We start from the raw sequence: 22205 nt of genomic DNA, 5'->3' as shown, positions 1-22205 counted from the left end.
GGGACCAGCACTGGGAGCGGAGCACGTCGCGGGTCTCGCGGCCGTGTAGCGTGCCTGTTCGTGACGCGAGCCTTGCTTTCAGGCAGGCGGTGAGTGCCTTGCGTTAGGTAGATAAGCTAGCCCCGCAGCGGAAGGCGGTCAGGCGCTGTGATGCTCTCTCCGCCTGAACATTTTTAGAATTTTTTGGCCGCCCGCACTTTTTCCGCACGATCCAAGACCGACAGAGCAGCCTTGGGAGCTTTTTTCTCAGGCTACTCGTATCTTGTGTCCAATATGGCGCCAATCAAGCGCAAGGGCACCGCTGGAGATGATTCCAGCACGAAGAAGCGTGCTCGCGTTGGTGCGGATGAGAAGAAGAAAGACCAGAGCAAGCAGAATGGCAGAGCTTCCGACATCTCGAAGGAGCCATCCGCCAGCGCTGTTCAGAAGGCATCCGAGCTTTCGGTGGTTCGCGACGAAGAACCATCTTTTCCCCGTGGCGGCGGAAGCGTTTTGACTCCCCTCGAGCGGAAACAAATACAGATACAGGCAACCCGCGACGTGCTATTTGAACAGAAAGGCTCTGGGAAGGCGGCCGATGGCCTCGAGGATGAAGACGCAGTTTCCGATGTTGAGATGCAGGATACAGAAAAGGGGGCTTCTAAGACGAAGAAGACCCGCAAGGCAAAAAGCAAAAAGCGAGAGGATCAGGGAACGTCCGCCAAGCAAGGCGTGCGCATTGAAGGCCTGAGCTTCAAGGTACGTATCCCAGATATAGATGCATATTTCTTGTGCTAAATTTTCATAGCGCATTGTTCCCGGGACTATGGTATTAGGCCAGGTCTCCAGCATCAACGCCCACGATATCGGTCTTGCCTTGCCCAACAACCTTACTGGCTACGTCCCGCTTACGTCGATCTCGAAGGGCTTGGACCAGAAGATTGAGAAGCTTCTAAATGAGGGAGAAGACGACGAAGAGGATGAAAGCGATGAATCAGAAGAAAATACTCTGGATCTGAAGGCATATTTCCACCTGGGTCAATACCTGCGAGCCTACGTCACCTCCACAGGGAGCGCGGCCACGGATACCGCAGCAGCCAAGAGCAAAAAGAGGATCGAGCTTTCAATTGATCCAAGACAAACGAATTCCGGGCTTTCGAAGTCTGATCTGGTCGAAAACACTATTGTCCAAGCTTCGGTCGTGAGCGTCGAGGACCATGGGCTGGTCATGGATCTTGGCCTAGAGGAATCCGACATGAAAGCTTTTATGTCTTCTAAGGAGGTCGATCCCGCTGTGGATTATTCGAGCATCAAGGAAGGAACAGTGTTTCTGTGTATTATCACGGGCTTCAACGCTAGTCGAACTGTCGTCAAGCTTTCCGCCAACCTTCGAACCGCTGCATCGATCAAGAAGTCTCACTATCTAAGCTCCGCGCCCACGATCAATTCCTATCTCCCAGGAACAGCGGCAGAGATTCTCCTCACCGATGTCTCGTCCAACGGAATGGTCGGGAAAATCATGGGCCTGTTGGATTCGACTGTCGATCTAGTGCATTCCGGCGCAAACTCGGGGGCCGTTGACCTCACCAAGAAGTACCATAACGGTGCAAAAATCAAGGGCCGGATCATTTGTACTTTCCCGGCTGCTGAACCTTTCAAAGTCGGCTTTTCGGTCTTGGATCACATCCTGAAGTTCACCGCTGCTGACCATAGTTCGACTCCGTCGAGTCCAGCCCCCGCAATAGCAGCAATTGTACCCGATGCCAAAGTCGTCAAAGTGGATCCAGGCCTAGGACTCTACGTGGAAATCGGGTCCTCGAAGCATTTAGGGTTTGTCCATGTTTCCAAAGTCTCTGATGGAACCGTTGAGTCCATTTCTTCGGAACAGGGACCATTTAAGGTTGGCTCAGTTCATGAAGCGAGAATCATTGGTTACAACGCGTTAGATAATCTTTTCCTCTTGTCCTTTGAAAGGAGCGTGATTGATCAGCCATTTATCCGCCTCGAGGACGTCACAGTCGGTGCCGTCGTCAAAGGGAAGATCGAGAAACTCATAATCGGGCCTAATGGCATTGATGGAATAATTCTGTCATTAGCGGATGGTATCACTGGATTGGTGCCGCCGATGCACTTTGCAGACGCGCAGCTCCAACACCCCGAAAAGAAGTTTCGGGAAGGCATGACGGTCTCGGCCAGGGTTCTTTCTGTCAACCTCGAAAAACGTCAAATACGACTGACCCTGAAGAAGAGTCTTCTCAACAGTGAGTCCGCCATCTGGAAAGACTATAATGACATCGTGCCTGGAGCCCAGTCTCCAGGGACGATAGTGAATATTCAACCCCACGGCGCTGTGGTTCAATTCTACGGTTCAATACGAGGGTTCCTCCCCGTCTCTGAAATGAGTGAGGCCTACATCAAAGATCCTTCGCAGCACTTTAGACAAGGCCAGGTCGTCAATGTCCACGCGTTAAGTGTGGATGCTTCTCTCGGTAAGCTAGTTGTCTCTTGCAAGGATCCCTCGACGTTTTCGGAAAGTTACAGAGAGGCCTTTGATGAAATTCACCCTGGGCTTCTCGTGACTGGCACTGTTTTTGAGAAATCAAGTGACGACGTTCTTCTGAAGCTCGAGAACTCCGGTGTAATTGCTCGGTTAGATGCGCATCATCTTGTTGACAGCTCTGCGTCAAAGCAAAGCTCTGCCCTTGCAAAGATCAGGGTGGGACAAAAGCTGTCTGATCTTTTGGTCCTTGATATCAAACGAGCACATCGACTCATCAAAGTGACAAACAAACCAAGTCTTAAGAAAGCGCTGAAGCAAGGAGTTCTTCCTGGGAAATTCGAAAACCTTCAAGAAGGTGCACAAGTCACAGGTTTCATCAGGAATATAACTTCACAAGGAATTTTCGTCGAATTCCTTGGCGGCCTCACCGGGCTTCTTCCGAAGCGTCTTATCTCTGACGAACATCTTGATCAACCGGATTTCGGCATGCTCAGATCGCAGCCTATCTCTGCTACGGTCCATCAAATTGATCGAGACTTCCGGAGGTTTACGCTAACCATGAAGCCGGAAGAACTTCCGTCCTCGGTACTGAAGGAGCGAACAAACCCGGCTCCAAAACCAGCTCCAAAGGTGGACGACCTCATCACGAATCCTGTCGATGAGAATATCAAGTCAATAGCAGACTTCACATTCGGGAAGGTCACAAAAGCCAGAATCGCCTCAGTCAAGGAAACGCAAATCAATGTCGTCTTGGCGGACAACATACAGGGCCGCATAGACGTATCCGAGGTGTTTGATCGATGGGAAGATATTAAGGATCGCAAACAACCCCTGAAAATCTTTCGAGCCAAACAAGTCCTCCCGGTGCGGATTCTCGGAATTCACGACGCTCGCAGCCACAAATTCTTGCCTATCAGTCATCGTATCGGCAAGCATCCAGTTTTCGAGCTTTCTGCTAAACCAAGCTTTATCAACGCCGAAGATCCTAATCCTTTGAGCTTGGACCAAGTAAAAGTGGGTTCATCATGGATTGGATTTATCAATAATATAACAGACGAATGTCTTTGGGTCAATCTATCGCCTAATGTGCGTGGACGGCTACGTGCTATTGACTTAACTGATGATCTGTCCACCTTGGCCGACATTGAGAAGAACTACCCCGTTGGCTCTGCGTTGAAGGTCCATGTCACAGCGGTCGACCTAGAAAAGGGCCATCTAGATCTTTCAGGGAAACAAGGAGCTGCCAGGGAACTGTCTCTCGACAAGCTTTCGAAAGGAATGATCTTACCAGGAAGGGTCACGAAGGTCACGGAGAAGCAAATACTCATACAGCTTAGCGATACGCTTGTTGGTGCTGTCAACCTCATAGATATGGCCGATGATTATTCCAAAGCCGATCCGTCAATGTATCGCAAGAACGAAGTTCTCCGGGCTTGCATCGTTGACATCGATAAACCTAACAAGAAAATATACCTGTCATTACGTCCATCGAAGGTCCTCAGCTCGTCTCTTCCTGTCCAAGATCCGGAGATCCTGTCAGTCAGTCAGCTGAAAGTGAACGATATTGTCCGTGGATTTGTACGGAGAGTAGCTGACAACGGGCTCTTTGTCACTTTGGGCCACAATGTAACCGCCTACGTCCGTGTTTCAGACCTGTCTGACTCGTACCTCAAAGAGTGGAAGGACGCGTTCCAGGTGGACCAGCTGGTGAAGGGAAGAATTATCTTCGTGGATCCAGAGACCAACAAAGTACAAATGAGTCTCAAAGAGTCTGTTTTGGATCCTAACTACAAGACGCCTATCACACTTCGAGACTTAAAGCCTGGTCAGATCGTGACCGGAAAGGTACGAAATGTGGAAGACTTTGGCGTGTTCATAGTGGTCGATGGCTCTGCAAATGTCAGCGGTCTCTGTCACCGCAGTGAATTGGCTGAGCACCGTGTTGAAGACGCCCGGAAGCTGTACGAAAAAGGGGATGCTGTAAAAGCCAAGATTCTGAAAATTGATTTAGAGCAAGAAAAGATCTCTTTTGGTCTGAAGGCATCCTATTTTGAAGACGAAGACGAAGAGGATGTGGACAGTAGTGCTGGCAAGGAGTCTGATGATGACGTGTCGATGAGCGAGGCAGGTGGAGTCGACCTTGAGAGTGACGACGCTGATAGCGACGAAGGCATCACTCTGCATGATGCAGGGTCAGAAAGTGGTAGTGAGAGTGAGGCTGAAGAGAGCGATAAAGATGAGCCCAAGGCAAATGGAAGACCACAGGACGATATTGAGGGTCTTGACGCGGGCGGCTTCGACTGGACGGGAAATATTGGCGGCAATGACGCTGATGTGGCAGGTCCATCTGATTCCGATAACGAAGCGGCTACCAAGAAGAAGAAACGGCACCGCAAACCGGAGATTCAAGTCGACCGGACGGGTGACTTGGACGCCCGTGGCCCGCAGTCTGTGGCTGATTATGAACGTCTCCTGCTTGGAGAACCAGATTCGTCAGTCCTGTGGCTTCAATATATGGCTTTCCAGCTAGAACTCGGAGAAGTGGACAAGGCACGAGAAATTGCAGAACGTGCCATTCGCTCGATCAGCATTGGTCAGGAGACTGAGAAGTTGAACGTCTGGGTGGGATTGCTCAACTTGGAGAATACCTACGGCAACGATGAGACTCTGGAGGAGGTATTCAAGCGCGCATGTCAATACAACGACACCCAGGAGATCTACGAGCGAATGATCAGCATCTTCATCCAGTCTGGAAAGAATGAGGTAGGTTTTCTCTTTTCAATGGGATATTATTTGTCTATCAAGAAATCCACTAACAATTCTGCTACAGAAAGCCGATGAACTCTTCCAGACTGCTCTCAAGAAGAAGATCTTCTATTCGCCGAAGTTCTACATCAACTACGCGACGTTCCTCTTCGACACAATGGCGGCTCCTGACCGCGGTCGAGCATTGCTTCCCCGTGCCCTTCAGTCTCTACCTTCTCACACACATATCGAAGTCACTTCGAAGTTTGGCCAGCTGGAGTTCCGGTCTCCAAATGGAGACGTGGAACGCGGGCGAACAATATTTGAGGGCTTGTTGTCTTCGTTCCCCAAGCGCGTCGATCTCTGGAACGTGCTACTGGATCTAGAGATCAAGATCGGGGACAACGAACAAGTCCGTCGACTCTTCCATCGCGTTCTGGGAATCAGCAGTTCCAACAAGTCCCAGTCGAAGAAGAACGGACCTGTTGCGCCAGAGGAAGGAAAGAGGAAGTTGAAGGCCAAACAAGCGCGGTTCTTCTTCAAGAAGTGGCTGACGTTTGAGGAGAAACTTGCCGCTGCCGAAGGCGGAAACGAAAAGATGGTCGAGGAGGTGAAAGCCAGAGCGGCGGAGTATGTCAAATCTTTGCAGGGGGAATGAGGGTGAAATGAAATGCATGATTCTTGGTAAATAAAAAAAGTTCATTCTAGCCACATAGATGGTGTTGGTGTTTTATTATTGGGAAGGGTCTAAATGTTGTGCCTGTATATAATTGATGATGGTTTCACACGTACGTCTTCATGTGTCATTTTACAGAGATCCAATCCGACTGTTTAAGGATATCCAGTCTCCTTTCCAGGGTAGCAAATTTGGGCGAATTGACGAATTCTAGTTACGCAATGTAGCTTTCCCATAACACCTCCCAATATTATCTGAATCTCTATTCAAAGGGACAAGAATCCACATGGTATAAAGTAAATGGGAGTGTGTACATCACTCGCAGTAATACACGCATACGTATGTATGTACATTACAATTGCTGCCTCTTTTCCGCCATAAGTCGCCTGTACTGTTCGACGATGTTCTTCCGTTCCTCCGCGAGCTCCTCTCTTCGTCTCAGACTGCCAGCCGCCGAGGGCACGTTTGCGACATCAACCGCGGCGCCACGACGCATTTTCAATACCTCCTTCGGTTTCGTCGACAACTGAGGCGGAGCTTGCACCACCTCGAACGGGTTGGCTGGTTTCGCTGCGCGCTGGGCGTTGAGCTTCGCCCATGGATCATCGTCGTCATCTTCATCTGCAGTGTCCGGGTCGTTGCCCTTCCTTCGCTTCTTCTTGGATTTCACACTCTTCTTTTTCTTCTTCCCTTTCCCTGCTTCTCGCTCCCATTGCTTCCACAGTTCCAGCTCTTCTTCATGTTCGGCCTCTTTCTCGTCTCGTTCTTCTTCTTCCCGTTCCCGGATCCGCGCTTCCTCCTCGCGCCACTGCTGCTGGAGCCGACGCAGGCGTTTCTCATGTTTCGTCAAGCGCTCTTCACGGAGCTTGGGTAGGTCTGGCAAGGAAGCCGATTTACGAGATTTCTTAACTCCGGAGAGAGGCAGTGCTTGGTCGACCCGTGCGGCGAAGTCGGACAATTTCTCGCCTGGAAGAATCTTGGGAATCGCTGCGACCGAGGAGTTCTTCTCACCCTCTGTCTCTCCGCGTTTCCTCTTCTTGCTATTTTTGCTGGTGGCCTGTCCGTCATCGAGTCCGGATGGTAGCTTCCCCGTCTTCTGGTATTGCATCAGGCGCTTGAATTCGCGAGGAGTATCATCCTCGGCGGAAGCTTTTCGAGCCGCCAGTTCTTGTATTCGCTTCTTTTTCGCGCCATTCTTGCTGTTTTTGTCTTCACGGACAGGGAGAGGTTTTGCGATGAGATTGGGCGGCAGGTCATACGTGCTGGCGGAGAAACTTTTGTCAGTCCGTTCGAACAAGGAACATGATGAAGAGATATCGTGTGGAGATCAATCGTTGGCATTGGGCCAAAGGAGAGACAACCTACCGCTCGTCCTTTTGCCGTCTTTTGTGTTTGTGAGGCATCTTTATTGAATTAGAGCATTACTCTTTTTTTTCCCCTTCCTGTCCTGTGGTTTTCAAAATCTACTGCATCTCACTAATCGCGATAAGCTTAGCGGAAGCGATAGAGGGCGTCCACCGCCTGCCTGAAATGGACTAGTCATGTGATTTCTGGTGACTCGGGTGTCACCAAGCCTCAAGGCCTTTTCTACTAACTGGCTATTGTTACCGTCCTCTTGTTACCACCACTTGGTAGTCTGGTTGGACTGCAACATACAAAGTATAAAGATAATGAATGATGACCAGAGCAGGAAACAGTGATTGGAGTTTTCCGTGTACTATACAGCACAACAATGAGGAGATGCAGATATGGCAGGCTGTTACCTGTGCAGCAGAATAGTCCATCCATCTCATGCCTCTGAGAATTCGAATTCGATGTAGTGGTGCCATGGACCCCATGGATCCATTGCGCGGTCTGGCATCCGCATGTTACTGCCATTCCTCCGTACTGCTCACGCCGCTGGCCATGTAGCCAACCAATTGACTGCAGCGTAAGAACCCCGTGTGGAACGGCTGCTCCGCAGTCTTCAAGGCTGTCAGCCTGTCAGAGACTCGAGTGCCAACTCTGATCCATGTCTCGTCTCATGCCATGAACCACTTGGGTGTTGCTGGTGCCTGAGGACACTCACCCAGCACGGCGACTGTAGTGCAATAAATATTTACGCTTTTGCCCTCGATTTTTGTAGATACTCACTGGCAGGCGTGAGTCCTCGATTTACAGCCCGGTGCCAGTGTTGGGGATGTTGAAACAAGGATTACACCTGGCAGGCCGGATCTAGACCAAGCATCTCTCCCCACAGACTTGCCCCAAAAGTTAGAGCACAAAAAAGGAACGTTCAAGCAAAAAGTCTTAGCTTCAGACTTGTGCCGGATTCAGACCCGGGGTTGGCTCGAATGATGCCATCGCCCACCCGGCGCTTCCGGTCTCCTCAGAGGCATCGCCCTGATGACAGAGAGCAAGATTTCCTGGAATGGGCATCAGACGCGTCAAATTCAGAGGCTCCGCTACGCGCTCGTGACCTCGACGACGAAGAAGCGGCGAGACTCCTCAAGCCTGACGCGGAATGCACCATTAGCTCGTTGGACGATCTCGAACTAGAGCAACATGGGTACCCATTTCGATGGAGCAAGGTCCTGGTGAGACCACTCTCTCTATTATTATGGTCAGTTCGAAGGAGGCCAGTCAAGACAATTCGATCCCTTCAGCCTGATGGATCCCATCTGGATGCTGCACAGAGATCACCATCTCCCAAGTTTAGAAGGTTGCGACGGTTCTCCCTTGTTCTCCTTCTGCTTTTCGCCATGCTGTAGGTGATCTCTCCTGCTATTCATACTTCGAGTTTGTCGTTGACTAGTTCCTTCTGTCAGAGGTGTTATTCAGTTCGTCATCCTAGTATGCGGGATCGTCCTCTCGTTCTTCCCGGAGGAATTGGAACAGGCCTGGGATGACTCCAAAGGTCTGGCACATTGGCCTACAGATGCTACAAGGGATATCATACCGGTAGCATGCCACTCGCACAACGATTATTGGCGACCCGTTCCCCTCTTCTCTGCTATCAAGGCTGGCTGCATCAGTGTTGAGGCGGACGTCTGGCTGATTGATGAGGAACTCTACGTGGGCCATTCGACCTCGGCTCTCACTCCTAACCGCACACTGAAAAACCTCTATGTGAATCCTCTTGTGGATCTATTGGAGAAACAGAATCCGTTGACGCGATTTCACCCCTCCAAAGACCATCCTTTGCAGGGTGTCTTTGATACCGATCCGTCTCAGACCCTAGTTCTGCTTATTGACTTTAAGACCAACGGTTCAAAAACGTGGCCCTATGTCGTCTCTCACCTGTCTCCGTTGCGAGACCGGTGTTATCTGAGTTACTACAATGGTGCGGAGGTAGTCAATGGCCCTGTGACAGTGGTCGCGACGGGGGATGCGCCCTTTGATCTGTTGACGTCAAACACCACCTATCGAGATATCTTTTTCGATGCGCCGCTGGATTGGATGGCAGATGGAGACATGGAAAGCGCAGATAACACAGAACATATGCGTTCTATGCAGGATCATGGACAGGGCCACGCCGTCAACCCCAGCGTGGCTGATCCTGACAGATACAATCCTACCAACAGCTACTACGCTTCGGTATCTTTTAAAGAATCGATCGGCTTCCCCTGGCGCTTCCACATCACATCGGAGCAGCTGAATCTCATCCGGGCTCAAATCAACGGAGCCCACCGCCGAGGTCTGAAGGCCCGGTATTGGGGCACTCCCAGCTGGCCTCGAAGTCTGCGAAACCATGTCTGGAGTGTACTCGAGCGAGAAGGCGTGGATGTCCTAAACGTCGACGATCTCCGGAGTGCGACCACCAAGGATTGGCGGCATCGCTTCAGCGATTGGTGGTACTAGTCTGTCGGCACGCATCTCGGCACAAGTTGGAGAGTTATTTTGTCATTACATGGCGTTCCAAAAGTACATAGCTACTTTCTTGCATTTTTGAAATCGGCGCTTTGGCGAAGTCAATCTGACGCAAGATACCACTTACTGTCTATTTTATGATATTTCAATGTTATAACTGCATCTTCCTCATGTACAATACCAAGAAATATTGGGACATTTAAATAACGGATTTTTTTGGGTCTTATCATTTGGATAATTTTCAGGTTGATACCACTCTTCCGTCTTAATCAATCGATTCATGTCATTATCAGTATATTAAAGGAAAGCTAATCAACAGATCTGGTCAGCTGTACAGATAGGGTTGGGTATCCATCTCTCGCGATAGTCGTTGGTTCATGCCAGATCTACCAAGGCAGAGGTAATGTCGACCACTGACCATAAAACGCTAACTTATGATCGGTCTGAGACATGATATACAGTTATGTCAAGCTGCGCCACCATGAATAGTATGTGCCTCAAGATGAGGTGGTTCACAGGTTCGACTATAAACAGAACAGGGCCTCCTCGCCAAATTCTCGCACCACACTACCTTCTTCCCGGATGAGTTGGCCCAGCCAGCCCTGGGCTGTCTCAAAGTCCTTTGCTCCGAATTTCACCAGGACGAAGCCTCCTCGCACACGAGCTGCTGTCCATGTGACCTTATCGTGCTTGGAGGGAACAGATGCTGTGGACGATGAGGATGTCGACCAGTTTCGACCGCCAACGCGAGGCTGAGAAGCGAATTCCTCCATAAAAAAGGACCCCAATCGGTCGAAGATAGGCCCGTACAGGATCAGGGTTCCAATTATACCGTGAGGCCAGGTGCGTTCACGGATGAGCCCCTCTGCGTCCTTCGCCTCATTGTCAAGGATTACCGAATCCCTCAGCAATAGCCTCCGTTTCCCACTTGACTTGTCCTCGGACCACACCTCGTTCCGCCCTTTCCAGAGCTGGAAATCCCAGTTTTCCCCTCGCGAGGTGCGACCCTGTGTTACCCAGTCCAGTACGCACAGGCTACTCCTTTTGTTTCCTGTCTGTGTCCCGTCCACTGTGAAAATCTGCACTTGTTCGTATCGACTGTCCTTGAAAGGCGCAGATGGGTCCGGGAGATAGCACAGTGCGGCTTGACTTCCGATATGGACATCCAGCGTCTGTCGGCTCATGTCATCGCCCGGATTGCCCCCATGAGACCTCCCCTGCGCGCCAGGAGCTGTCTTGAATATCTTGGTGCTCCCTTGCGGCGTGGTCACAACCAGCCTTGTCTGCGGATTCAGGGTTATCGACACGTCGATATGATCGCCCGGAAGGAGACCGCCGCCGTACGTCAGGAGATACAAGTGGATAGGTCTGGTGGCGCAATCATCCAGCACGGACGATTCAGGGGTAAATCCCGGGGCGCGAGAGAGCAGCTTCAGCGGGTATTTGTAGGTCAATGTAGTCAGAGTCGGGACGGACGGAGGGAGGAGCGAGAGAACGACTTTGCCATTGCCGGGACTTGCGATGGAGGATGTAAATGGAGACTTGAGGGTCATTTCTACTGGCGACGTAGAATGCCCTCGACTCGTCGGTTCTACCTATACAGGAACCCTATCAACGACATCCAGATGCGATCAGTCATGATGTAGATAGATCTAAGCTTGCGGGGCTCAAGACAAGTTCCAATGGCATCGATTCTCCAAGAACAACCAGAACAAACACAACTATGAAGTCATTGTGGTCGTTATATCAATATTAATTCTGCATTTGTAGCGAGAAAGGAAGAAAATAGGCAGCTAGCCCATTGCAAGATAAGAAGACCTCAGTGACAAGCGCGACTTGAGTCGGCGGACACTCATCCAATGCAAAGCGGCAATGGCTAGGGCTAGGGCATGCACGGTCAGATGCTTATCGATACGTGTTTCCCGCTGGGAAACCTTATGTAACGACGCCAGAGGTCTGAGCGACCCGCGCGGGTTGGCGGCGGCCTAGCGGGAAACATCAAGTCGCGTAGCCATCGTCCAGCGTGGTCGGCGACAATTCCACGTTCTCGAGCCTGGAGTCCCCACGTCCATAGGCGAAACGACCCCAGTTTCGCTCTCCCGGTCCTTACGATTTTCCCAATTCGAACTCTCCTAGGAATAGAAAAAGCACCCAGCGCTGCTCTAGTTCCGAACTGGTCCCCCGCGTGTTCACGAAGCAGACGCGCGCGACGCCTACCGTTTCTAGCGGTTCGAACAGTCATCACGCTATTGCACCGGCAACAATCAGCCGTTTCTTCGCGTTTAAAATCTTGGAGTTGGTCTGCCTATGAAAAAGATCAGTTTGTGATCGAGCCTCGAATTGATCCCTCCTCCGTGCTTTTAAGTAAGGATGGACGCTTCAGCAGAGACCGAGCCGCCCTCATCGGGCCCGCCAGCGGAAACAGAACAGAACAGAAGAAAGTCGGGACGTGCGATCCGAAAACCGGAGTTCTTCTCTGAAGAAGTTCATAGCGTAAGAACCACTACTGCCGAGAAAAGGAAGCGCGCTACCCCACGCGACGATGATGAAGTTGATCAGGAGGACGACGACGAGGAGGAAGAGGACGCGTCTGAATCTGAAGCTGATGACGCGGAGGATGATGATCCTGATGAGGAAGAGATGAAAGAGAGAAGACGAGCTGCGCGCAAAGCTTCTGCGAAGAAGAGGACGGCGACGAAAAGCAAAGGCAAATCCAAGACGTCGCGCGCTGCAAAGAAGCCCAAGATCAACGGCGTTGAAAAGCAACTTGCCATTCGGTCTGCGACTACTAATGGCAAGAAAAAGACGTCCAAACAGAGGGAGAGAACAGCTCCGCCCAGACCAATCTTCCCTGCTTCAGCAGAGGGCTTGTATGGTACGGTCCCTATTCCTGTCTTTAGACAGACGCACTCCATCTATGCTGACATTCTCCGTGATAGCCGATATCTTCGAGAGAGGGCAAGCCGTCGACACTGTTATAGCAGAATGGCTCTCGCGATATGAAAAAGACCCCGTTGACGGCATTGGCGAATTGGTCAATTTTGTTCTGAGATGCATAGGCACGGATTTCGCTGTAGACAAAACAGATGTCACGGACGTCGATCATATGAAGGAACGTGTTACGGACCTCCAGGATGCCCATATGCAGCTGGAACCTTCGGAATATCCTCTCATCTCCAAAGATAAAAAGTTCAGGTCTTTCCGATCTACCCTGGTGGACTTTTGCGACACCTGGATCGAGACCTTACATCGTTCTTCCCTTCTCTACAATAGCGCAGCTCCAGCTGAGAAATTCCACGTTTGGCTCAGTGTAATGTCAACTGCGCCCAACCGAGCTTTCAGACATACTGCTACAGTCATGTCCCTGGCCGTGGCAACGGCTCTGTGCGATATTGCCCAAGAAGTGACCTCCACCGTTTCCACGTCTCGAAAACAACTCGAAAGCGAGAAGAAGAAAAAGACGCCCAACAAAGGCAGGATGGGCGCGATACAAGCCACTATACAAGAGAGTGAAGAGAAACTGGAGACGATAGACACAATCTTGAAAGACGCTTTTGACACTGTCTTTGTGCATCGCTATCGAGATGTTGACCCGAAAATCCGTTCTGAATGCATGACTGCTCTAGGCCGATGGATCCAGTGCTATCGAGAGATGTTTTTCGAGAGCCAATATGTCCGATATTTTGGCTGGGTTCTTTCTGACGCCTCCCCTCAGGTGCGCGCGGTGGCTGTGGAACAGCTTCGCCAGATCTACGAAAACAAATACAGTGTCGCTGCGCTGCGGTCCTTTACATCTCGTTTCCTTCGTAGAATGGTCGAAATGGCGACGAGAGATGTCGATGTCGGAGTTCGTGCGTCGATGGTTGAACTGCTCGACATTATACGAGATATGGGATTGCTCGAGAATGAAGATATCGATGCTGTCGGTCAGTTGGTATTTGACTCCGAGCCACGAGTCCGCAAGGTCGCGGGTCGCTTCTTCGCTGCCAACCTCCAAGAAATCTTTGATGCGAGTACGGAAGAAATGGCGGAAGATATTAACGAAGTCTTTGCGGATGAAGACGAGGAAGATTTCACGGCGCCTAAACGGTCCTGGATCAAATTCAAATGCCTCGTTGACATCCTTCAAACTTACGATGGCCAGAAAGACCAACAGAAACCAGATCGACCAATTGCCGGATCAATCGAAGCGCTCTCGGGGGCTCCGGTCGAGTCACGTTTCTTTCTGGCCACCGAGGCTATCTATCCGCATATGCAGGAACTGGAGCAGTGGCAGTCCCTAGCAGGCTATCTGCTCTATGATCATTCGCAAATAACCGACTCGCCGCCTCAGGACGAGGCCAGCAATGTGAGAAAATTTTACGCGCTCGAGGAGGGTCAAGACATTATCCTCCTTGAGGTGCTTGTCTGCGCAGTCAAGCTCCGGATCCTGGAAGTTGCCAAATCGGACATTGACAAACGGGGACGCAAGATCAAGGCTTTGACAGATAAGATACCAGTGTTGCAAGAAGAGATCGCCCACAACCTTGCTCAGATCATTCCTCAACTGCTCAACAAGTTTGGCGCTGTGCCCGAAGCTGCATCTGCTGTTCTTCGTCTTGAACACCTTGTCGACCTGAATATGATCCAAGATCTTCAGAAAGATGCAGCCGCTTACACGTCGTTATTGAACGATATCAACAAGCAGTTCTTGACGCACTCTGACCAGGACGTGCTCGCTGAAGCTAGTGTGGCTTTTCTTCACGCGCGAAGCTCCGAAGAGATGAAGGAGGCAATGGAAAGTAAGGTCCAAGAATTGTGGGACGATATGATCGATGCATTCGGCACTTTGTCTCAGAATAAAGATGTTCAGAACGGGACCTCTCTCCGTTCAAATATCCTCACGGAACTGGCAAACACTGTTACCAGAATTTCCAATCTCGCAAGTATAACAGATTGCACCAGTGTTATGGAGGCAGTACCATCTGCGACATCCAAGAAGCGCAAGCAAGACTTGGAGGCGCCATTCAACACCCTCATCCATCTCGCTAAGCGTGGTCTCCGAGATGAAGAGTCCGATGAGGATACGGCGAAACTAGAGACAGAGCTTGTGGTGAACAGCATCAAGTCTCTGTTGTTCTACTTCATGTGGAAAGTCCAAGCACTCACAACGGCCCTGAAGTCTGGCAATGCGTCCTATAACACTGCTTACTTTGAAGCTCTGGCGAAAAACCGCGAGACCTTCGTAGTTACCCTTACAGCCATCATGCAGAAGCGGTCCTCTGTTCTCGACGACATTCGTTTTGCCGCGATTACAACGCTCTTGGATGTGCAGACGCTGTTCGGTACCCTACGTCACATTGGAGCGACTGTAAAAGAAGAATCTAAGACGGTCGACGAAGATGTCATAGCCCAGACTCAGAGTTTGGCCCAAGAGATTGACCCAGAAACTCAAAAGACTATTTCACGATTTCACGATATAGCCGAACAAACCTTTGCGAAAAAATCGAAGCGGGATATTGAACGTGTCGTGGACGATGCTCCGCTGAATTCAGCTCAGGATATAAAGGACATCCCGTCTGATGATGATGAGGATGAAGAAGAAGACGAGGGCGACAACGTAGACGAAGCTGTCGCCAACGAGCGTCTCCGAGCCACCATCCTGGCTGAACAAAGGCTGTGTGAATTGACTGGAAAGATCGTATTGGCCATTATTGGGCGTGTTCTCGATGCTTCAGGGCCGCAGCGCGGAAAACTGAAGCAGAAATTGCTGAAGAACAAGTCTCGCTTAGGACATAACTATAAAGAAGTCGTCGCGTTTCTTGAAGAACGGAAGGCCCGTTCTGCCAATCGTCCGACTCAATCCAAGGACAAGCAATCTGCCAACGCAAACGGCGGCAAAAACGCAGCTGCGAAATCCAGTGAAAGAGTAGAGGAAGACGATGAAGAGGAACAGGAGGACAACCGAGTTGTCGAGGAGGATGATGAAGAGGATCTGCGAGCGAGGGAGCTCCTCGAAGAGAATGATGATGACGGTGAGGAGCTATCTCCACCTCCCGACGAAGACGAAGAGCAGGACAGGAATGAAGATGAAGATGAGGTAATGGGCGATTGATTGATTAGTCGAGTGTGCTATATCTCTGTTTTTACTCTGTCAGGCGCTGGCTGCTTTGGTTTTGCGTTTGCTTGTGCTTTGTTTTTTTATGTCGATTTGATGATACTCGTTTCTTTCTCTTACGTTGCCACATCTACTCTAACTCGCTTGTCTGCTTGTGTGCTTCTCGAGGAAACCAGAGGTGATTTTTTTTTCCCCTCTAATCTACTCCTCTTCTTTCCTCCTGTTTATTTACCTTTGTTTTTACCCGACTCTTACCGACCGACTTACTGACTGATTGCCTGACTGATTGATTGCCAATGATCAAATCAAAAACTTTTATTATTTTTCCTTTTTTTTTCTTTTCTCCTGTATAAACTATCTAAGAAATCAAATTCTTTCAATGTTATGTGATCGATTGATTGTCGTGTGATTCTCTGTATTTTTCATCTTATTTTTTTTGACTCTTAGTTTTGTGTAATGATAATTATTCATTATCTCGCGGTCAGATTCGAGATCGTTAGCTAGTTAACTAGGAGGATTGATCGATTGATTGATGAATCTGATTGTTTTTTTTTATTCTGATTATTCGTTTCATGGGTGATGAGTAATTAATGACAGCCAAGAAATAGTAGTAACGCCCCTAACCACGTACTGTAAGCGTAGTTGGCACATCATTATTATCGATCGACATGCGGTGACGCTGTCATGATCAATGGACGCACTCGATTCACTCTGGGGTGAGAGTTTTATCAGAAGTTACCGGAGTTGTCGGATCGATGGACTCGACTATACTCAAACTCAATGTGTAGGCTACAGAGTTGCTAGCCAGCATCACGCTTCTCTCTCTCTCTCTCTCTCTCTCTCTTCTTTTTTCTTTCCCTATTGTGCCAAATCGTGCCAATTACAACAATCTATTGATGCCGGACAGGCGTTGGCTATAATCGTAAAAGTATATACATAGGATTGATTACTTCTACGTCTTGTTGTTCTATTCATTATTGAGAGAAAGGAATCTTCAAAAAAGGACCATCAATCCAGTTATTTTTTTTAGTACCAGAACAACGGGGATTTGAAGAACAAGGACTTCGGAAATCCAGTTTAAGCTACTTCGACAGAGAACAACCCGCCACAAAATGGGCTCTTATCTCCGTCAGAATAGTCCACTCTGCCACGTGACGGAAATATATCTCGCCGAAAAGGGAAAAAAAAGACGTACATTTGGAAATAGTAAAAGAGAAAAAAAAAGAAAAGAAAAACACCGAATTGAAGAATAATACGCCTGGTGTATGAAAGATCATGCGACAAGGTGTTAACAAGAGGTGAACATGGGGATTACATGACTGTGAATCTTGTTTATCGTGCGTGCGTGAAACCATCATAACAACAAGGGGAGATCCGTGGGGCTGGGAAACAAGTCTGGGAATGGGGACATTCTCAAACGCCGGGAGAGATAGGGGAGGGGCGGAGGAACGTGCACAGGTCTGGCACTTGCGAATGCCAAGGCGGCGTTGAGGCTCGAAGAGCTGAAGGGGGATAGACCTCGATCAAGACAGCTCCAAATAAACTTGCCGTGGATCGGAGGACAAATTTGAGGTCCCAGCTTTAGCTTGATCGCACAACTCTGCTTGAAGGCGGCGCTGCCTCGAATTTTGATGCCGGTCCGAAGGGCAATATTACCTAGGACAGTGTCGCTCCACTTATAAGTATTCTTTGGACATGCTTACATATCCATGGAATCACCACCGTTGGCAAAGGTGAAACCGCCTGGTTGCTGCTGGTTGGTACCCAGGGCAAATCCAGTTTGAGTCTGCTGGGGAGCAAGCTCATCGATGTCACCAGCAGTCTCATCCTCATCGGAGAAGTACTTCTCGATGATGTTGTACGCCTTCATGTAGATCTCCTCATTGGCGTTGTTCTGGCAGTCGTGGATCTTCTCCATACCACCAGCCTCTTCAATGAACAGAGCATAGCGGTTGACAGCGGGCTCGCCAGGGCCTGCGGCTTCTTTGTCCATCTCGCCCACTTTGAGGATGTTCTCCAGCCCATCCAGGGCGACCTGAATGATCTTGTTGTCCGGGCACGAAAGAAGGTCGCACAGAGGCTTGATGCATCCTTGAGAGACAAGGTAGCGGATCTGGTCCGGCTTCTGGAGACCACCAGAAGTGGCGTTGGAGATGGCCCAGCACGCTTCTTTACGCGTCTTGAAGTCACCGTTGGACAGCAGATTGATCAACGGAGGAATGATGTTAGCGTCAATCACGGCCTGAATCTGCATCGAGTTTCCGGCAGTGATGTTGGAAATCGTCCAGCAGGCCTCCTTGCGAATTCCGTCCTTGGTGGAGCTGAGAAGAGAAAGCAACGCAGGCAGAGCACCACAGTTGATGATGACCTGGGTCTGAACATCATCGCCGGTGACGATGTTTCCAACGGACCGCAGAGCTGGGGTCTGGACGGAGGTAGAGGCATGCATCAGGAGCTCGACCAAGCGACGAGGGATTCCTGCCTCAATGACCGCCTGGATCTTGTCGTTTGAGCCGTCCGACAGGTAGGAAATAGCCCAGCAAGCATCAATAAGAACTTCATCATCGAGCATGTAGATCAGCTTGGCGAGAACGGGCAGAGCAGGGGAAATAGTATTCCAGTCGGGCTGCGGGGTCTTGCCGCGGCAGAAGTTGCTCAGAGTCCATGTGGCATTCCGCAGCATGCTCAGCTTCCGGCCATCATTGATGAGCTGCAGAAGAGGACGGAGAGCGCCAGCAGCGAGGACATAGTCACGGCACTGAGGGCTATCACCGGCAATGTTACCAAGAGCCCAGACCGCCTGTTCCCGAACATCGGGCTCCGGGCTGCTGAGGAGCTCGACGAAGATGGGCACGGCACCAGCCTCGATAACAGCTTGAGTCTGCTGAGCAGAGCCAGAGGCGATGTTGGTCAAAGCCCACGCTGCCTCGAACTGGACCAGGGTATGAGGAGACCGAAGGAACTCGACGAAGCGGCTCACGACACCGGTCTCGATGACGCGCTCGATAGGGGGGTTACGCTCTTTCGACAAGAGCTTTCTGAACTTTGTGGTTGCTTGAATCTGCTCATCGATGTTGTCCGAGAAGACTCCCTTGACCATCTCCGGGAGCTCCACGTCAAGCTAAAAAAGGCACAAAGGCGAGTCAGCTCCTTCATGTTGACTCAAGGTGCGAGACGCGTGCGCAAAACAAACACCATCAGAGATCCATGCTAATATTAATATTAATATAAAGCAAGGTGTAATCCCCGTGGCCGGAAAGGGCGAATATAAAATGACTGGACAGGGAAAACAGAAACGCAGGGATAAAAACATACCTCAGTCTCAATGGTTGCCCCCTCTTCATCACTGTCGGTGGCGGCAACCTGGCCGGCTCCAACGCCGATTCCGCCATCTCTGGTTTGGATGCCTCGTCGCTTAGCAAGGTTCTCTTCTCGCTTCTGCCTCCGGATTTCGACCTGCTGCTCTTCGCGGCGGCGACGGAGCTCGTCTGGCTTGAACTGATGTTTGGCCTTGAACTGGGTGCGGCGATGCTCTGGGATGTAACGATCCGCCATGGTTGCTGAACTTCAGACGCAGTTGGTAAAAATCTCAAGGGCAGGGGTCTCGACGAAGATAAAAGGCTGCAATCCCAGGCTTGGGGGCGCGTACGGTGGAGTGAGGGGGGAGATGCGGGCAGATGGTGGAGGAGGGGAAAAATGTGTTGATGCTTTTGAGGTGGGTTGCTCACGGGATGATTGGGCTGTTTTCAGTCACTTCCTGATTAAGCGCCACCTTCCGCCTAAGCGAATTTAGCGCCCCGACCGGCCGCTGTGACTCTGCCCGGCGAACACCAGCAGCACATCGGCAGTCCAGACCGCTGGCAGACAAAAACACGCCCAAAGACTTGCCACCTGGCCGCCAGCGGTGGCTGACCCTGACGACGCCCGCCTGGTGAATGCATGCCGCCGCCTGCCTCTGGGGCCCACTATGGGCGAAGCTCTTGGCCATCTAAGCTTCCCGGAAGGTTGTCGGCAATTGGATAGCTGATCACATAGTGTTCTTGATCGCCAAGGTCCAGATTTACTGCCACGCGACAATCTCCGTCTTGCTCTTGAGCTACTCGGGCGATACTGGACTTGGGAATCCTCAATGGAAATCCGTCCATTGGGATTGATATGAGCTACGATGCCCCCTCTTCCGCCGAAGTTTGTTGATGTCAACAGGGCGCGGTCAACGCAGGGCTATGTCAGTGTGATAGGAGTTGTCGTGGATAGCCTGGCCAAAATTAAGACAGGGGGCTCCTCATTCGTCGCCACTTTTACCATCAAAGATTCAGACTTCGAAGCACCGGCATGGACCGGACTCAAGATCAAGTATTTCAATGACAATGAGGATCTCATACCCGACCTGAGACTCGGCGATGTTATCTTGCTGCGAAACATCAGGGTCGGTCTATTCAAAGCGATTTACCATCTGTGCCTGCACTGACGCGTCGCAGATACGACTTCACCATGGGGTGTTGTTAGGCGTGGCTTCACAATGGGATGCGGTCCCATGGGCCATTTTCCGCCAGAGCGTAGAATCGAGGCCCTCGGTTTCGCTCATCTGCAGTCCCAAGTCCGCTGAGCCGACTCCGCACGAACAGGCGTACGCAAAGTCCTTGCTGAATCCTCTTGTTCAGGCAAGTTCCGAAAAGCAACCTCACCAAGAGACCCCAGACAAGCAGCCTACTGTGACACCTGATGTATCTCGCAAAGAGGCCAGCAATGTCAAAAAACGAGACTCGTTTACCCTGATCAAGGACCTGTCTGTTGGGGCGTATGTAGACCTTGTCGCTGAGGTGGTGAAGACATTTCGTGAACCCGACAAGTTTATACTTTATGTTACAGACTATACCACGAATAAGGCGCTATTTGAATATGCCAAGCCTGATGAAGAAGAGGAAGAGGAAGAGGAAGGCCGTCCAGGAGACGAGTATGGTTACAGACCCCGCCCGAAAAGGCGTTGGAAGGGGCCGTTTGGACGGATGACCCTACAAGTAACACTTTTCCCACCCCACTCTTATTTCGCCGAAGAAAATGTGAAGGAGCAAGATTATGTGTACCTTCGTAAAGTTCACATTAAGGAGCCGAGGACTGGCAGTGGGGTGATAGATGGCCGCATTCATGGCGACCGTCTCTTTCCTGACAAAATTTACGTGAGCGTCATTGAAGAAAATGACGACAATCCACGTGTCAAGGAACTTAAGAGAAGGAAGCTGGAGTACTGGAAGCGCAATCGGCTGAATAAAGCGCAAGATCAGGATTCGAAGAATGCTAAAAAGAGAAAGAAAGAGCAACAACAGCAGCAACAGCAGAAAAAGCAGCCAGTGAGGGAGGAGGGCCAGACTGAGATAACGACGACCATCAACGCTAAAAAATACGAACCTAACAAAAATAGTAAGTTGTTCTCGACGTCTTTCCTTATGTCGAGAAGGAGATATCTGACCACCGTACAGTTCAAGCCTGGAATCCTAGCATCCCCACCCGATCAGTAACGGATATCCTGACGAACGAGACACACAACAACTCTCTACCCGGTGGGATCCAATACAGGCTGCCCTTTCAAAACCTCTGCTACCGCGCCACTGTCCGTGTTGTAGATTTCTTCCCGCCAAAACTCGAAGACTTCGCCGTTCCGTACAACCCTGAATATGCGGTCCTTTCCGACTGCGACAGTGACGGGTTAGGTGACAGTGATGATGACGACGAGTCTGTCGTGAATGGAAATGCCAGCCAGCGTCGTCGTCGCTCTCGTCGCAGCTGGGAATGGCGGTTCTGTCTCCTAGTCGAGGACGCAAAGCCAGCGCCTCCCGGGCAGCCGAGAGACCGAATGAAGCTCTTCGTATCAGGAAATGATGCCGTGCATCTGCTCAAGATTGATGCTGTCGAGTAAGTCCTAAAGCAGAACGATAGTCCGAATTGGATATATGAGACTGATAAAAATGAACTTACTAATAATAAAACCAGTCTCCGAAGATACCCGGACAAGCTCGCCGAGTTAAGGGAAAAACTCTTCATTCTGTGGGGAGATTTGGAAGAACGCAAAAACGCCAGCCCGGACGGGAGAATCGATCTTAACGCTACTCCGTCCTCCAAACCATTCACCTGCTGTGTGAAAGAATACGGGGTCAGATGCGGATGCGATGTGTCGCGCGATGAGCGTGACGAAGACGCAATGACGGACGACGAGGACGGTGGTCACAAGAGCGGCTGCCTTGGTTGGGAAAGGAGATTTGCTCTGCATGGCACTACGATTATGTAACAATTATTATCATGAGGTTGTTTTCTGTAACTTGAAGATATGGATGCGGATATCTATGGCTTCACGAACTAAATAC

The 22205-nt window shown here is 50.4% G+C and overlaps 7 protein-coding genes across 7 annotated transcripts; 4 read left to right on the top strand and 3 right to left on the bottom strand.

Annotated features, from left to right (window-relative positions):
- Nucleotides 1-273: 273 nt before the first annotated feature.
- T310_0293 (RRNA biogenesis protein RRP5) lies at nucleotides 274-5882 on the top strand (the record flags this gene model as incomplete). The annotated part of the gene is made up of 3 exons (XM_013476811.1): nucleotides 274-738; nucleotides 788-5242; nucleotides 5310-5882. 3 exons carry the CDS (start codon nucleotides 274-276, stop codon nucleotides 5880-5882), a joined length of 5493 nt encoding a protein of 1830 aa, XP_013332265.1.
- A 370-nt stretch (nucleotides 5883-6252) lies between these two features.
- T310_0292 (uncharacterized protein) lies at nucleotides 6253-7303 on the bottom strand (the record flags this gene model as incomplete). The annotated part of the gene is made up of 2 exons (XM_013476810.1): nucleotides 6253-7162; nucleotides 7266-7303. The coding sequence occupies 2 exons, from the start codon at nucleotides 7301-7303 to the stop codon at nucleotides 6253-6255; spliced, it is 948 nt and encodes a 315-aa protein (XP_013332264.1).
- Nucleotides 7304-7765: 462 nt separating this feature from the next.
- Nucleotides 7766-9740, top strand: T310_0291 (uncharacterized protein; the record flags this gene model as incomplete). The annotated part of the gene is made up of 5 exons (XM_013476809.1): nucleotides 7766-7830; nucleotides 8026-8041; nucleotides 8108-8476; nucleotides 8508-8646; nucleotides 8695-9740. 5 exons carry the CDS (start codon nucleotides 7766-7768, stop codon nucleotides 9738-9740), a joined length of 1635 nt encoding a protein of 544 aa, XP_013332263.1.
- A 533-nt stretch (nucleotides 9741-10273) lies between these two features.
- On the bottom strand, nucleotides 10274-11302 carry T310_0290 (Urease accessory protein UreD; the record flags this gene model as incomplete). Its single annotated transcript, XM_013476808.1, has 1 exon — nucleotides 10274-11302. One exon carries the CDS (start codon nucleotides 11300-11302, stop codon nucleotides 10274-10276), a length of 1029 nt encoding a protein of 342 aa, XP_013332262.1.
- Nucleotides 11303-12119: 817 nt separating this feature from the next.
- On the top strand, nucleotides 12120-15843 carry T310_0289 (Nuclear cohesin complex subunit (Psc3); the record flags this gene model as incomplete). Its single annotated transcript, XM_013476807.1, has 2 exons — nucleotides 12120-12619; nucleotides 12654-15843. 2 exons carry the CDS (start codon nucleotides 12120-12122, stop codon nucleotides 15841-15843), a joined length of 3690 nt encoding a protein of 1229 aa, XP_013332261.1.
- A 1357-nt stretch (nucleotides 15844-17200) lies between these two features.
- On the bottom strand, nucleotides 17201-19401 carry T310_0288 (Importin subunit alpha; the record flags this gene model as incomplete). The annotated part of the gene is made up of 3 exons (XM_013476806.1): nucleotides 17201-17516; nucleotides 17550-18967; nucleotides 19162-19401. The coding sequence occupies 3 exons, from the start codon at nucleotides 19399-19401 to the stop codon at nucleotides 17201-17203; spliced, it is 1974 nt and encodes a 657-aa protein (XP_013332260.1).
- Nucleotides 19402-20011: 610 nt separating this feature from the next.
- T310_0287 (uncharacterized protein) lies at nucleotides 20012-22129 on the top strand (the record flags this gene model as incomplete). Its single annotated transcript, XM_013476805.1, has 4 exons — nucleotides 20012-20272; nucleotides 20325-21264; nucleotides 21324-21756; nucleotides 21835-22129. 4 exons carry the CDS (start codon nucleotides 20012-20014, stop codon nucleotides 22127-22129), a joined length of 1929 nt encoding a protein of 642 aa, XP_013332259.1.
- Between the last annotated feature and the right edge of the window lie 76 nt (nucleotides 22130-22205).

The sequence above is a fragment of the Rasamsonia emersonii genome, assembly GCF_000968595.1.
Source record: "Rasamsonia emersonii CBS 393.64 chromosome Unknown ctg1118621759674, whole genome shotgun sequence".
NCBI classification, from domain to species: domain Eukaryota; kingdom Fungi; phylum Ascomycota; class Eurotiomycetes; order Eurotiales; family Trichocomaceae; genus Rasamsonia; species Rasamsonia emersonii.
This window is presented reverse-complemented; position numbering and strand designations above follow the sequence as displayed.